Source organism: Loxodonta africana, chromosome X, assembly GCF_030014295.1.
Source record: "Loxodonta africana isolate mLoxAfr1 chromosome X, mLoxAfr1.hap2, whole genome shotgun sequence".
NCBI lineage: Eukaryota > Metazoa > Chordata > Mammalia > Proboscidea > Elephantidae > Loxodonta > Loxodonta africana.
Genome location: NC_087369.1, coordinates 64,125,245 through 64,138,442, shown reverse-complemented (window position 1 = coordinate 64,138,442; position 13,198 = coordinate 64,125,245). Strand labels below are relative to the sequence as shown.

Here is a 13,198-nt window from a genome sequence, read left to right as displayed (position 1 = left end):
CAGATCTCTTCAGACAGTTCATACTCACCTCCTCTGTGGGGCCTTACCCCTTCCCTCAGGCACAGAAAAGTAGAAATTTTAGCTATGAAGAATATAATATTTGAAATAAATAGCACAATAGATAGAATAAATAGTAGGTTTAATACAGATGAGGAATTAATAACTGAGTTGGAAGATCAGGTCGAGAAACTATCTCAGAAAAAAGCAGAAAAGGATAAAAATACAGAAAATACTAATAAAAATCCGGAAGATATGAAAAATAGAAGTAAATGTGACAGTACCTTTGTAATAGTCTTAGAGAGTGTGTGAAAATAAATACAGAGAAGAGAAAATATTTGAGAAATGGGGATGAAAATCTCTGGATTAAAGTTTGCTGGTGTAAAAATGGTTTGAAGGCAGTATGTAACCTCCTCCAACCCCCATAAAGGGGGAGGAGAACCAAGATGGACAGCGGAAGGCTGACTGCCATGAGGCGGACGCGGGACAAGCTTCCTCTCTCTGCCATTTTTTACTAATTCTGACACCAACCATCCATCATACAACACTCTCTACTTCTCAGCTGAGTTCAGTAAATCATTGCAGTGGCCACACAGAACTCATAGGCCATACTCAAAATTACGGGGTTTATTAGGGAAGTAACAGCCTCTTCCCAATCGTGCTTACAGGTTTGTCTCTCCCTGGCCCTAGGCCTCTCCCCAAAGGAGAAAAACATAAAAATCGCTGTTCCAAAGTATGTATAGCTTGATTCTGTCTTGCACTGAAGTGAACTCCCATACTGCCTCTCAGGAGGCATAAGTTCTATTGAAATTATTCTCTCCTTGTAACAGAAATTCTTGGGTGGCGCAAGAGGTTTGCCATCGGCTGCTAGCAGCTCCGCAGAAGAGAAGCTGGGCAAGCTGCTTTGGTAAAGATTACAGCCAAGAAAACCCTGTGGAGCACAGTTCTACTCTGTAACACATGGGGTCCCCATGAGTTTGAATTGACTTGTCAGCAATGAGTTTGATTTGATTTATTGGTCCCTCAGTTGTAACAAGTATACCACACAAATAAATGCAAGATGGTAATAATAGGAGACAGTACGCAGGGATAAAAGTGATATATGGAAACTGAACTTTGGCTCAATTCTTTTGTAGACCCAAAACTTCTCTAAAAAGTCTATTTAAAACATAGAAAAAGGAAAGGAAAGCAGTTTTTTGTTTTGTTTTGTTTTGTTTTAAACACAACTCCAAACCAAAACCAAACCTACTGCCGTTGAGTCGATTCTAACTCATAGTGACCCTATAGGACAGAGTAGAACTGCCCCATAGCGTTTCCAAGGCTGTAAATGTTTACGGAAGCAGACAAAAACAGCTTAAAGGAGTGATGCAGTGAATACAGTGACCTCATTCACGATGTTACATACGACAGACATCTAAGAGACTTCAGATTCTGGCACACAAAATCCCACACAGTCCAAAGGCTTTGAAATTTCGGAACAACCTTTATATTAGAGATGGAAGAACAGCCTTTTACAGTTAATTTGGTACTTTGTGTAGAGCCGCAATAACCAGTTACCATGACTCATGGCAACTCCATGTGTGTCAGGGTACAATTGTACCAATAATATTTTCAGTGGCTGATTTTTTGGAAGTGGATTGCTCGGCTGTTCTTCAAGGCACCTCTGGGTGGGCTTGCACCTCCAGCCTTTCAGTGTGCACTTAGCAACTGAGCATGCTTAACTGTTTGCACCACCCATAGTGTCCTACTTAGTCTGATTATCACATACTAATATTTCCTGCTTACGTACACTAAGTGTGGCCTTTTTGTTCTTACTGTTTTTAGTCTAGGATTATCAAGCTCTTCCCTTTGATCATTCTGTCATTAGGAAGGATTGCTTAAATTATTACTATCTTGTTCCTTTGCATTTTGGGCTCCTTTTACCTTTGGCAGGTGTACTGCTTTTTTCTGGATTGAAGGATCTATAGAATGAAGGTTTATTTCTAGTTCTGAAAAATTTGCAGTCTTGATAGGTATATTATATTGCTGTCTTTGGTAATACATTACATGCTTGATGCTTTGGTATTACAATAAAAGACTTAGGAGATTTTGAAGTTTAAAGATAATATTTACAAACCTTAGAACGTCAGGTACATGCTAAGTGTTTAGTATGTGGTTAGGTCCCTGGGTTTAGGAGGAATCAGACCTAGTTCTGTCAACAGATCAAATTAACCTCAATTTATTTGTGAATTGGGGATTTTGATACCACCTCATAGTTGTTAAGCATTAAGTTAAATGTTGTTAGGTGCCGTCGAGTCGGTTCTGACTCATAGCGACCCCATGCACAACAGAACAAAACACTGCCCGCTCCTGCGCCATCCTAACAATCATTGTTATGCTGGAGCCCATTGTTGTAGCCACCTTGTTGAGGTTCTTCCTCTTTTCCGCTGACCCTGTACTTTGCCAAACATGTTGTCCTTCTCCAGAGACTGATCCCTCCTGACAACATGTCCAAAGCAGTCTCACCATCCTTCTAAGGAGCATTCTGGTTGTACTTCTTCCAAGACAGATTTGTTCGTTCTCTTGGCAGTCCATGGTATATTCAGTATTCTTCGCCAGCACGGCAATTCAAAGGCATCATTTCTTCTTCGGTCTTCCTTATTCATTGTCCAGCTTTCACGTGCATATGATGCAATTGAAAATACCATGGCTTGGGTCAGGTGCACCTTAGTCTTTAAGGTGACATCTTTGGTTTTCAATATTCTAAAGAGGTCCTTTGCAGCAGATTTGCCCAATGCAGTGTGTCTTTTGATTTCCTGACTGCTGCTTCCATAGGTGTTGATTGTGGATCCAAGTAAAATGAAATCCTTGACAACTTCAATCTTTTCTCTGTTTATCATTTTGTTGCTTATTGGTCCAGTTGTGAGGATTTTTTTTTTTAAGAAAAAGAAATGTTAGGTGCCATCAAGTCTGTTCTGACTCATAGCGACCCTGTGTATGACAGAACGAAATGCTGCCAGCTCCTGTGCCATCCTCTCAATTGTTGCTATGTGTGAGCCCATTGTTGAAGCCACTGTATAAATCCACGTTGTTGAGGGTCTTCCTCTTTTTCACTGAGGTCTTAAAATGTCATAGAAAAAAACTCCTAGGGTTAATGTGTGTCATATCAAAAGTACTTAATAAATGGTAGCTTCATTGTTGGGTATCAGCACATTTGGTATTCTCTTTTATATTTGGTTTCCTTTAAAAACTCTGTATATGTGTACTTTATTTTACGTAAATCATACATGCTGTCACGTAATAGTTTTTTTAGTGTAATCTTTTTTTGGAGAAGACTCTTAGATCATCCCCCCACAACCTAAGCTGTAGTCTCCTGTGTGTATTTTTATCTTCTTCTCATACTGATGTGTTGGGAGTGTTTTTGTATTGAATTGCTAATGTATGATCATATATAACCTTCATCTAATTTTCTTAACACTGTTAAAAATCACTTTAAGTCACCTGTGTAGCTGTAAGTCAGTCTTTTATTAAACTGTTTCCCTATTGATGCACATTCCTTTTTTTGTTACAAACAATGCTCTTATTTACTGATACTTTTAACTCTATGATGGAGTCTCAGAAATCTCAGTGCTACCTTAATTTGCACTTTCCTGATTAATAGTGACTTTGAACATCTTTTCGTGCTCAAATTTGAATTTCCTCTTGTGCTTTATTTATTGGTATCTTTTGTCCATTTGCTTATTGAGTTAGTTTTTTCAGTTTTAAAACCCCTTTTAATTAGCAGATTGGATAAATTAGCCCTTCATCATCTGTTACAAGTATTTTCTCCTGAATCTTTATGTACGTTTTCTTTGTTAATTGTGTTTTTGTACATGTTTTTAAAAATGGCTCAGAGAATGTGTTTTTAAAAAGACATCGGATGTTATGTTTTTATTTTTATGAAAAATTATTTTGTATGTATTCTCTTTTCTCAGTAATTTTTAATGACCCAGTTAAGTCATCGGTATGTGGGTCCGTTGTGAATGTGAACTGTAATGTGTGAACTGAAAATTTCAGGAGAGTTCTCTAGGAGTATTTGTTGAATCAGTTAAAAGCCAGTTGGATGGCTTTGTGAGGTCTAGTACACTGGTTCTTAAACATGAACATGCATCAGAATCACTTTATTAATGCAGATTCTTCTGCCTCCCCAGCTTACAAGCCCCTACCTCCCCAGTTTCTGATTCAGTAGGCCTGGAGTAAAGTACAAAAATTTTCATTTCTAACAAGTTCCCAAATGATACTGATCTATACTTTGGTCCACACTTTGGACTGAGCTGCTGGTCCACTTTTTGAGAACCACTAACCTAGTCCATCCTATTGGGTAAAATTACAAAATGTTTTAGTTCTGTTTTAAAGAGCATCAGGACTTTTTCCTGATACCTGAATACTCATTTTCTTTAGCAAATCCCGTCCAGTGGGTTGGTGTATTATATACCTTTATGGCATGATTGATATGATGATAGCTGTTCATTGGTTGTTTACTTCATTGTCAGAATCATATGACAGTATACTGGGTAGGAGAGTACAGTGAGGCTTAGAAATTACATATCATATTTTTGGACAAAGCCTGAGGGCTCCTAGCCCCTGATAAATTGTGAAATAAAATTGTGTGGTGGATAATAAATCCCACTCCACATGCCTGCTGCACTCTATGGAAATTTCAGCTTCTCTGATTAGTTCAGATCCTAGCTGCCCATGCAGCCCTTCTATCACTCATCTCCAGTCACCCAGGGCTGGGTGAGCGGGTACAGGCCACAAGCTTGGGAGTCTACATGTCCGCCTCTACTTCAGACTAGCTGGCCCCAAACCTGGGGTTTTCTTCAGGGTACCAGCCACAGGCCTGAGAATCCATATGACTCCCTCCGCTTCAGGCCAGCTGGCTCCCCCTGCTCCTTTAGTTTCTGTAATTCTCTGGAACAACTCAGAGAGCTCATGGGAGACACCATACAGCTTTAATATATCAAAAAAAGGGTACAGACTGACATATAGCTTGAGGTTTGGGAGGGGTTGCAGTGCAGAGCTTCCATTTCCCAAAGAGTGACGTGGTACCCACTCCTATGCACCAACCACTCTGAGCCTCTGTTTTCCAAAGCCTTTATTGACCTTACTAAGTGGCTATGACAGATGGATTACATCATGCCTTATGAGGCTAAGTCAACATCAGACCCCCCAGTTGGTCCCCTTTGGTCTGGTTAGCTCCCCACTCATTAGCCTTAGGTGTTGGTCTGGCTCTCAGAAACCAAGACCAAAGGCCAAATGACTTTCTGCAGAATTATTGCATACTTCACAGTAATATCTGCTCTTCCTGTTTTAGGTGTTTGGGGTTGTTTGGGCATGGGTTTCAGCCTGTGACCTGGCTCCTGAAGAGTCCATACCCAAGCCTTCCAGTTGATCCTATTCAAGAAGTATATGACCAGCCCTGTGCTGGATATAATATAAAACATGTTCTTTTCTTTAATAAGCTTACTCAGTATTTGAGGGGGGGGGGAACTTGTTGCCATCGAATGGATTCCGACTCATAACGACCCTATAGTATTCGAGAAGGCAGGATATATATCTATAATAACAGAAAGGGTAAAGACCTAGTGTTACTTCTGAGTAGTACCAACTCTAGTAAAAGTAGCCTAGAATCTTAAACGTTCCATAGATTTATCCAAATCTCTTGGCCTTGTTGACTGCAAAACTAAGGTTTTCTCATAATTGAAATAATGTGGTCAGTATTAGAAAATTAGAAATGTACCAAAGAAAATTTATCTTAATTATGTATCTATTCTTATTTTGATACATTTCTTAGTCTTTATTTTATGCGTATTTGTTTATGTAGCTGAAATCAATGGTGTATATAATTTTATATCCTGCTTTATTTACTTAAAACATAAATGTTTCCCCGTGTTAACTTTGCATAATTTTGTAAGAAATACGTCTTTGTATTTAGTACAATGGTAATATAAATGTAACACCATCATAGACTTTCATGAATCAAGTTTGTCTTGGCATGGTTTTTTAAGAATTCCAGGTTACCAAAACTTATCAGAGGTGCTTGATTTTTATTAGATCATAACAGTTGGCAAGAAAGATTTTGAGTGACATGGAGAGTAGTAGAAATAATCTAAAGCAATCAACTGGAACAAGAGAAGAAAAAAGGAATTAATTGTGCACATGTACACTCCTTCAAGTTTATTCTGCCTTACAGAATGAAATCCTTTGTTTGACTTAACCTGTCTGTTCTATGTAGCATCACGCCTTATCCTTATGATATTCACCACATTCCCTGTTTTTTCACTGGAAATCCTGAGACAAGCCAAGAATATCTTGGACATATATTGAGGAAGTATTTATCCTATTATGTATTATCCCTTTTATAAAGTGATAATAAACAAAATGATGGAATAACAGTGGGTTTGACCAATTGAGTTCAGAAACTAATCCAGTTACATATAAAAATTGAATCTGTGGTAAAGGTGGCATTTCAGACTAACAGTAAAAGGTGAATTAATAAATGGTATTGAAACAACTGGCTGATAAAATTAAGATGTAGTGAAAGTTGAATGTTAAAAACATGAAGCTATAGGAACATTGAAAGAATGTATAACTGCATGTTTTTATGTTCTTTGGGGAAGGCAGGAGCCCTGGTGGCGTAGTAGTTAAGAGCTCGGCTGCTAATCAAAAGGTCAGCATTTCAAATTCACCAGCCGCTCCCTGGAAACCCTATAGGGCAGAGCTCCTCTGTCCTTTAGGGTCGCTCTGTGTTGGAATTGACTTGACAGCAGTGGGTTTTGGGGTGGGCAAGTTCTTTTCAGGAATGAAACCAAGACAGAAGAGATTGTTTCCATTACAATATGATTTTATACCTTCTGTGTGAGAATATTTTAAATATTGTCAAATTATGCCATTATATGGGTACCTCAGTTTACTTGGCATTTCACATATTTTGGGTTATTTCTAATATTTTTCTATTGTAAATAATACTACAATCAATATTTGTCCATATTTAGCAGCAGGTGCTATGTATTTATAAAGAAAGAACGAGCATAAGCAAGAGCATACATCTTTTTTTCATGATCAGTCTAAAACGATTTGTTGATTTTGTTGATACCTTCAAAGAATCAACTTTTGTCTTTGTTAATTCTATTTTTGTATTCTCTTATTTTGTTTATATCTGCTCTAATCTTTATTACTTCTTTGCTGCTGCTTGTTGTGGGTTTAGTGTGCTCTTTCCTTTTCCTAAGGTGGAAGGTTAGGTTATTGATTTCAAATCTTTCTTTTAATATAGGCATTTATAGCTATAAATTTCTCTCTGAGCTCTATTTTCCCTGCCTTCCATAAGTTTTGGTATGTTGTGTTTTCATTTTAATTTATTTCAGAGTATTTCTAATTTCCTTATGTCTTTGTTGATGCATTGATTATTTAAGAATGTGTTAATTTCCACTTATATGTGAATTTTCCAAATTTACTTCTGCACTGATTTCTAATTTCATTCCTTTGTGTTTGGCGAAGATACTTTGTAAGATTTCATCTTTTTAAATTTATTGAGACTTTTTTGTGGCCTAACATACAGTCTACATTGAGCATGTTCTGTGTGCACTTGAAAAGAATGTGTATTCTGCTGTTGTGGGGCAGAGTGTTCTATGTAGTTGGTTCATAGTGTTGTTGAAGTCTTATCTTTTGTCTAGTTATTTTCTTGGTGTTTGAACTACAATTAACATCTTAATATATAACAAGCTAGTTTAATTTAATACCAATTTAGTTTCAATAGTAGACCTCCTCCTAACTTATTGACTATATCTGGCATTTTGCATTTATGACAATAGTTAAAAAAAACTATCATCTGACTATTTTGCACATTAGCAACATACTTCTGGCAATAACAAACGCTGAGGTTCGAGGTGAAAATAATGCTGGCTGTGATGGTTAAGGTTATGTGTCAACTTGGCTGGGCCATGATTCTCAGTGGTTTGGCAGTTATGGAATGATATAATTTGGCAGTTATATAATGACGTAGTCATCCTTCAGTTTGTGATCTGTTATGGTCATCCTCCATTTTCACATAGTGCTGATTTTTGCATAACAGCCTGGTCTTTGGAAAAGTGTGCTAGTACTGGCTTTTTAATTTATATCCATAGTTTTATTACTGTATTTCTTTGTGTGGATTTGAGTCTTCTTTTCATTTCATCCTGAATGACTCCCAGTTTCTTGTGGGACAGGTCTGCTAGCAATGAAAGCCTCAGCTTTTGTTTATCTGACAATGTCTTAGTTTCTCCTTCATTTTTGAAGGATAATTTTGCTGGATATAAAATTCTTGGTTGACAGGTTTTAGTTTTTTCTTTCAGCAGTTTGAATACAATGGTCTCAGTGTGAATCTGATTTTATTCTACTCGGGGTTCATTGGTCTTCTTGGATGTGTTGGTTCATGTCTTTCATCAGATTAGAGTTTTTACACACTATTTCTTTAAGTATTTTCTGCCTCTTTCTCTTTTCTCTCCTGGAACTCCCATAATGTGTATGTTGGTACGCTTGATGGTGTCCCACGGGTCTCTTAGGCTCTGTTCAATTTTCTTTTCTTTCTTTTTCCATGCTCTTCAGAATGGATAATCTCACTTGGCCTATCTTTAAGTTTGCTAATTCTTCTACCTACTCGAATCTGCTGTTGAATTCCTCTTGTAAAATTTTCATTTCAGTTATTTTACTTTTCAGCTTCAGAATTTTTTTTTCTTCACAATTTCTATCTCTTTATTGGTATTTTGTATTTTATGGGACATCGTTCTTATGGTTTTCTTAATTCTGTGAACATATTTATAATAGTTGATTTAAAGTCCTTGTCTAGTAAGTCCAGTTTCTGGAGTTCCTCAGGGACAGTTTCTGTTAATTTATTCTTCCCTGTATATGGACCATATTTTCTTGTTTCCTTGCATGCCTCATAATTTTTTGTTGAAAAGTGGACGTTTTGAATGTTATAGTAACTGTAGAAATCATATTCTTGCCCCTCCCCAGGGTTTGTTGTTGCTGCTTGTTGCAGTTGTTTGTTTTTTGACTTTTCTGTACTAATTTAATGAAGTCTGTATTTGTTGTGTGTGGCCATTGAAGTCTGGTTAGCTTAATGGTCATCTAGTGATTCAACAGATTTCCTTAAATGCCTGGAACTCCAAAAAAAAAAAAAGTCTTTGTAGATTGGGCTCTGTGTATATGTTGGAGCACGCCTTCAACATTTAGCCAGGAAGTTTACCACTTGGCCTTAGCCTTCACTTCCTGGTTGTACAGAGGCTTAAAAGGTCAGTCAGAGGCGAAAATTTAGGGCTTTCACAGGTCTCTTCTGAGCATGCATCCAGCCCTGGGCCTGTGTATGGCCTTGTAGATTCCTAGGAATATGTGGGAGCTTTTCAAAGCCCTTATTCCCCAAAGCATCTCACGCCTTTTCTCCCAAGCTTTTCAGTTTGCTTATTGTTTGCCTCTGGCTTGCACAAATGGTTAAGTGCTAGACAACTAACTAATGATGCAGGCTGGTTAGTGAGCAAGACTGTGTGAGTGGAGTTTAGAATATGGAAGCCAGTAATACTGTGTGATTGAACCATTATCTCAGGGATGGCTGTTGATGAGTTCTTACACTTTGTGATATAAAGGTGCAATACTAATAAATAAGGCAGAATCTTCTGCTTTGCAACCCAGCTCGTGTCAAAAAGAGAGGAACTGGAGAGCGTGTGATTCCACCCTATGGAATAAGGTGTGCAGGCAGAGCATGGAAAGCATGGTTAGGTAATTAAGACCTGTTGGGGCAAGACCAAGGTGTCAGCAAGCATGACTGCAGGCATGTGGAAATCAATGACTGACAATTGCTGTTTGTATTCTTGCCAGTAACATCTTCCCAGAAAAGTGGAATTGATGCCAGTGGAGAAATCACCTTTATGTAGACCGTCTTGCCTTGAGTCTTTAGTCCTTGCTTGTATTTACTCTCTCTTTTTTGACCTTCACCTTGAATTCATTGGTTTTGTTCTCCTTGTTTAAAAAAAGAACATTTGAAAGGCATGAAATAAAAGATTTTTGAGGGTAAAGCAGTGAAATATTTTGTAGTGTAATTTTATGAATATGCTTTAAATGTAGAAACATAGCATGTCAATAACTTGGTTTTGCTCATGAAATTTTTGAGTCTTTGGGAGATACTACTGTTTGGCCTTCTTTCTCTCATGAGTCTTTTCAACACTATTCTCTAGGCAGCCACCTACTCTTAAGTATTTTGTACATGAAATTATCATAAGCACTGTCTTAACATTGTCTTTTTTCCTTTTCTAAGAGCTGGGGTGGAAAAGAGAATGGCTTTGGACTTGCAGAATGTTGCAGAGACTTGCATATGATGGTAAGTAACTCTTTGGGATATGAGTGCCTTTTGGACATAATGCCATTTAAAGTTGCCACTTTACATCAAGGACCCTCGAGGAGCCTAAGATCAATTGAGATGTAGCAAACCCTAGGCAACAATCTAGAAATACATCAGCCCTCAGTGTGTTCGTGATAGATGAAGAATCTCAGAGAAACAGTATATGTGCCTGCTTATCTTAACCAGTCCAACTCTTGGGCAGGGAACTGCACCTGTTTAATCAGTTTGAAAGTGAATGTAAGATCCTAGGAAGTACATTTGCTTGTATTCTTCCACTAGAACTGTTGGGTCCCTGGAGAGTATGGCATAATTTAGAAATGGCTGCCTGGAGAGCAGTTCTACCATTGGGATAACTGAGAACTAATAATGTTCCTGTGCATGTTTTGTTTTTACCACTCATGCCCTGTCCTGTTCATGCCTTTCACCCGTGCTTAGTTATGAATTCAGGCCATTCTCCCTTCTGCTCTGATATGCTGCTCTGGAACCACAGGCACAGTTGGGTTTGTTATAACAATTCTGTGCCAAGAAGCAACTCTGTTTCCCAGCAGATGTACCATTTCTTTGTCACTTTGTCATGTTTAGCACAAATTGCTGCATTGAGATTTAGTGAATGTATTTTAGCAAGCCTTTTTCCTCCCAGGAGGATGGCTATTTCTCTAGTCACAGAAAATTACAAATTAGAGGATGTTACTTTCCCTCCTTTACTGGTATACTTTCTTTGGTGAGCATTTTATTAGGTATTAGGTAATATGGGAGGTGTGGTGTCTCTTTAATAATCGAAACTACATAAATATTAAAGGGTATTCTGAGTTTGGAATTCTAATTCTGAGGACATGATTTTTCATCTTAAAGCTTAGTGGGTTAATTTTGAGCCTCTTTGTCAAGCTTGTTTTTTGTCCCTTGGAAAAAAACAGTATGATATCCTGTACTAGGCTTGTATATACAATGATGTCTATTACCCATTTTGGTCCCAGCCTGTGTAAATAAGTCACACATCCTTTTATTTTTTGAGGTTTGTATATGGCGTAAGAATTTTAGTCTTCAGGAGATTAAATGTTCCAGGAGAAATTTTAAAAATAAAATGTATACTTTAAAAGGAAGTAATACACAATGCTTAAAAAATTCAGATAGTATAAACAGGTATACAATAAGCTGTCCATTCCCAGAGGCAACCACTGTTACCAGTTTCTTTCAAGAAGACATTTTAATGGTCATGCTGTTCTGAGCTTATTTTGTCATGTTGCTTTTCTAGAATTAAAGAGGATGTGTTGTCAGGGTCTGGTTTATTTTGGTGTGGTGTCTATCTGTACAGAAAAGCAGTTGGATACCATGAAAAGTGGCATAGAATAGTATGGAAGGGGGGAGTATTAGAGGAATTATGAAGATATGTCAGTGAGGCATAGTTTAAGTAAAATATTCCAGAAGGTTAGTGGAAACACTAACATTTTCATAAGAATGTCTTTTTCCATTCTTTACCTGGTATCTTAAAAAAAAGTCGAAGCCTGTTGCTGTCGAGTCAATTCCAAATCATAGTGACCCTATAGGACAAGGTAAAACTGCTCCGTAGGGTTTTCAAGGAGCTTCTGGTGGATTCGAACTGCCGACGTTTTGGTTAGCAGCCAAACTCTTAACCACTGTGCCACCTGGTACATAGATCCTGGTATTTATCCTCCATCTTTTCTTGGATTTTTTATTCATTACTGCTTGGCAGACTTGCCCTTCATTTCCCCCTTGAGAATACCTACAGTCAAAATTGATCTTTTGATAGAAAGATAAACTAGTTACTTATAAGTAAGAAATACAGAAAGTTTTGGAGCTCTGGATTCCACCCTCCTGAATCTGTTTTCTTACAAGTCTTAGCCTGCTTGAGCCCTGTTAAAATAAGAAGTAAATGCACTGTGGCTGCTTACTACACTGCTCATGGTGCTACCACATTGAGTTGGACAAGTGACTGGGATATTATGGGGAGATTCTGAGTTTAGAGGGCTTTCTGTGGCATTTACTTTGTCTGTAATCAGTTGAAGCTCGGTATCTGATTCTTTCACGTGCTTTATATACAGAAATACCCACCCAGTGCAACTACACTACACTTTGAATTTTACGCAGACCCTGGGGCCGAGGTCAAAATCGAGAAAAAGGTAAGTCTCATTCAGGCTTGTTCTGATGGGGTTTACAATCTACTATAACTGGAGTTGATTTTTCTAGGACTCTTCCATTAAATGAGGGAATGGTTTTGAGCTACATTGTTGTGCATGAATTTCCGTCTCCATCACCCTGCTCCCAACTAGCTATCTCTAGCAGCTTCTCAGGAACAAGTGTTCATTGCATGCCCAGCTCTGATAGGTTTGGGTCTTACTTATGTTGAGACTACCAAAAGGCAGGACTCCATTTGTGGGACACCATTGTAACTTGTAAATTCTTCTCACAGTCTCAGCTGGAAATCCTAGATGTAAGTGATAGTCTGAATAATGACGGCTCAGATTTCTCTAGTTGAAGACTTAAGCTAGCTTATAAGAAGTCTCTGGAAACGCTGGTGGCATAGTGGTTAAGTGCTACAGCTGGTAATCAAAAGGTCAGCAGTTTGAATCCGCCAGGCGTTCCTTGGAAACTATGGGGCAGTTCTACTCTGTCCTATAGGGTGGCTATGAGTCGGAATCAACTCGACGGCAGTGGGCTTGGTTTTTTTGGTTTGTATAAGAAGACTCTATCCATAGATTGCTTATAAAGTCCTGCCTAAATTATCTGGTCATTTGGGGAAGTACCAAAATTCAGTTTGGTTTAGTAGTAGTGTAGTAAGTAAGATTTTTTTTTTTT

The 13,198-nt window shown here is 38.0% G+C and overlaps 1 protein-coding gene across 23 annotated transcripts in view; it reads left to right on the top strand.

Annotated features, from left to right (window-relative positions):
- HUWE1 (HECT, UBA and WWE domain containing E3 ubiquitin protein ligase 1) overlaps positions 1-13,198 on the top strand; it is a 216,804-nt gene that overhangs the window by 87,283 nt on the left and 116,323 nt on the right. For all 23 annotated transcript variants that reach the window (XM_064278338.1, XM_064278345.1, XM_064278346.1 and 20 more), the window contains 2 exons: positions 10,301-10,363; positions 12,445-12,522. In XM_064278338.1, coding sequence (XP_064134408.1) covers positions 10,301-10,363; positions 12,445-12,522 — 141 coding nt within the window. The remainder of the gene's footprint in view (positions 1-10,300; positions 10,364-12,444; positions 12,523-13,198) is intronic.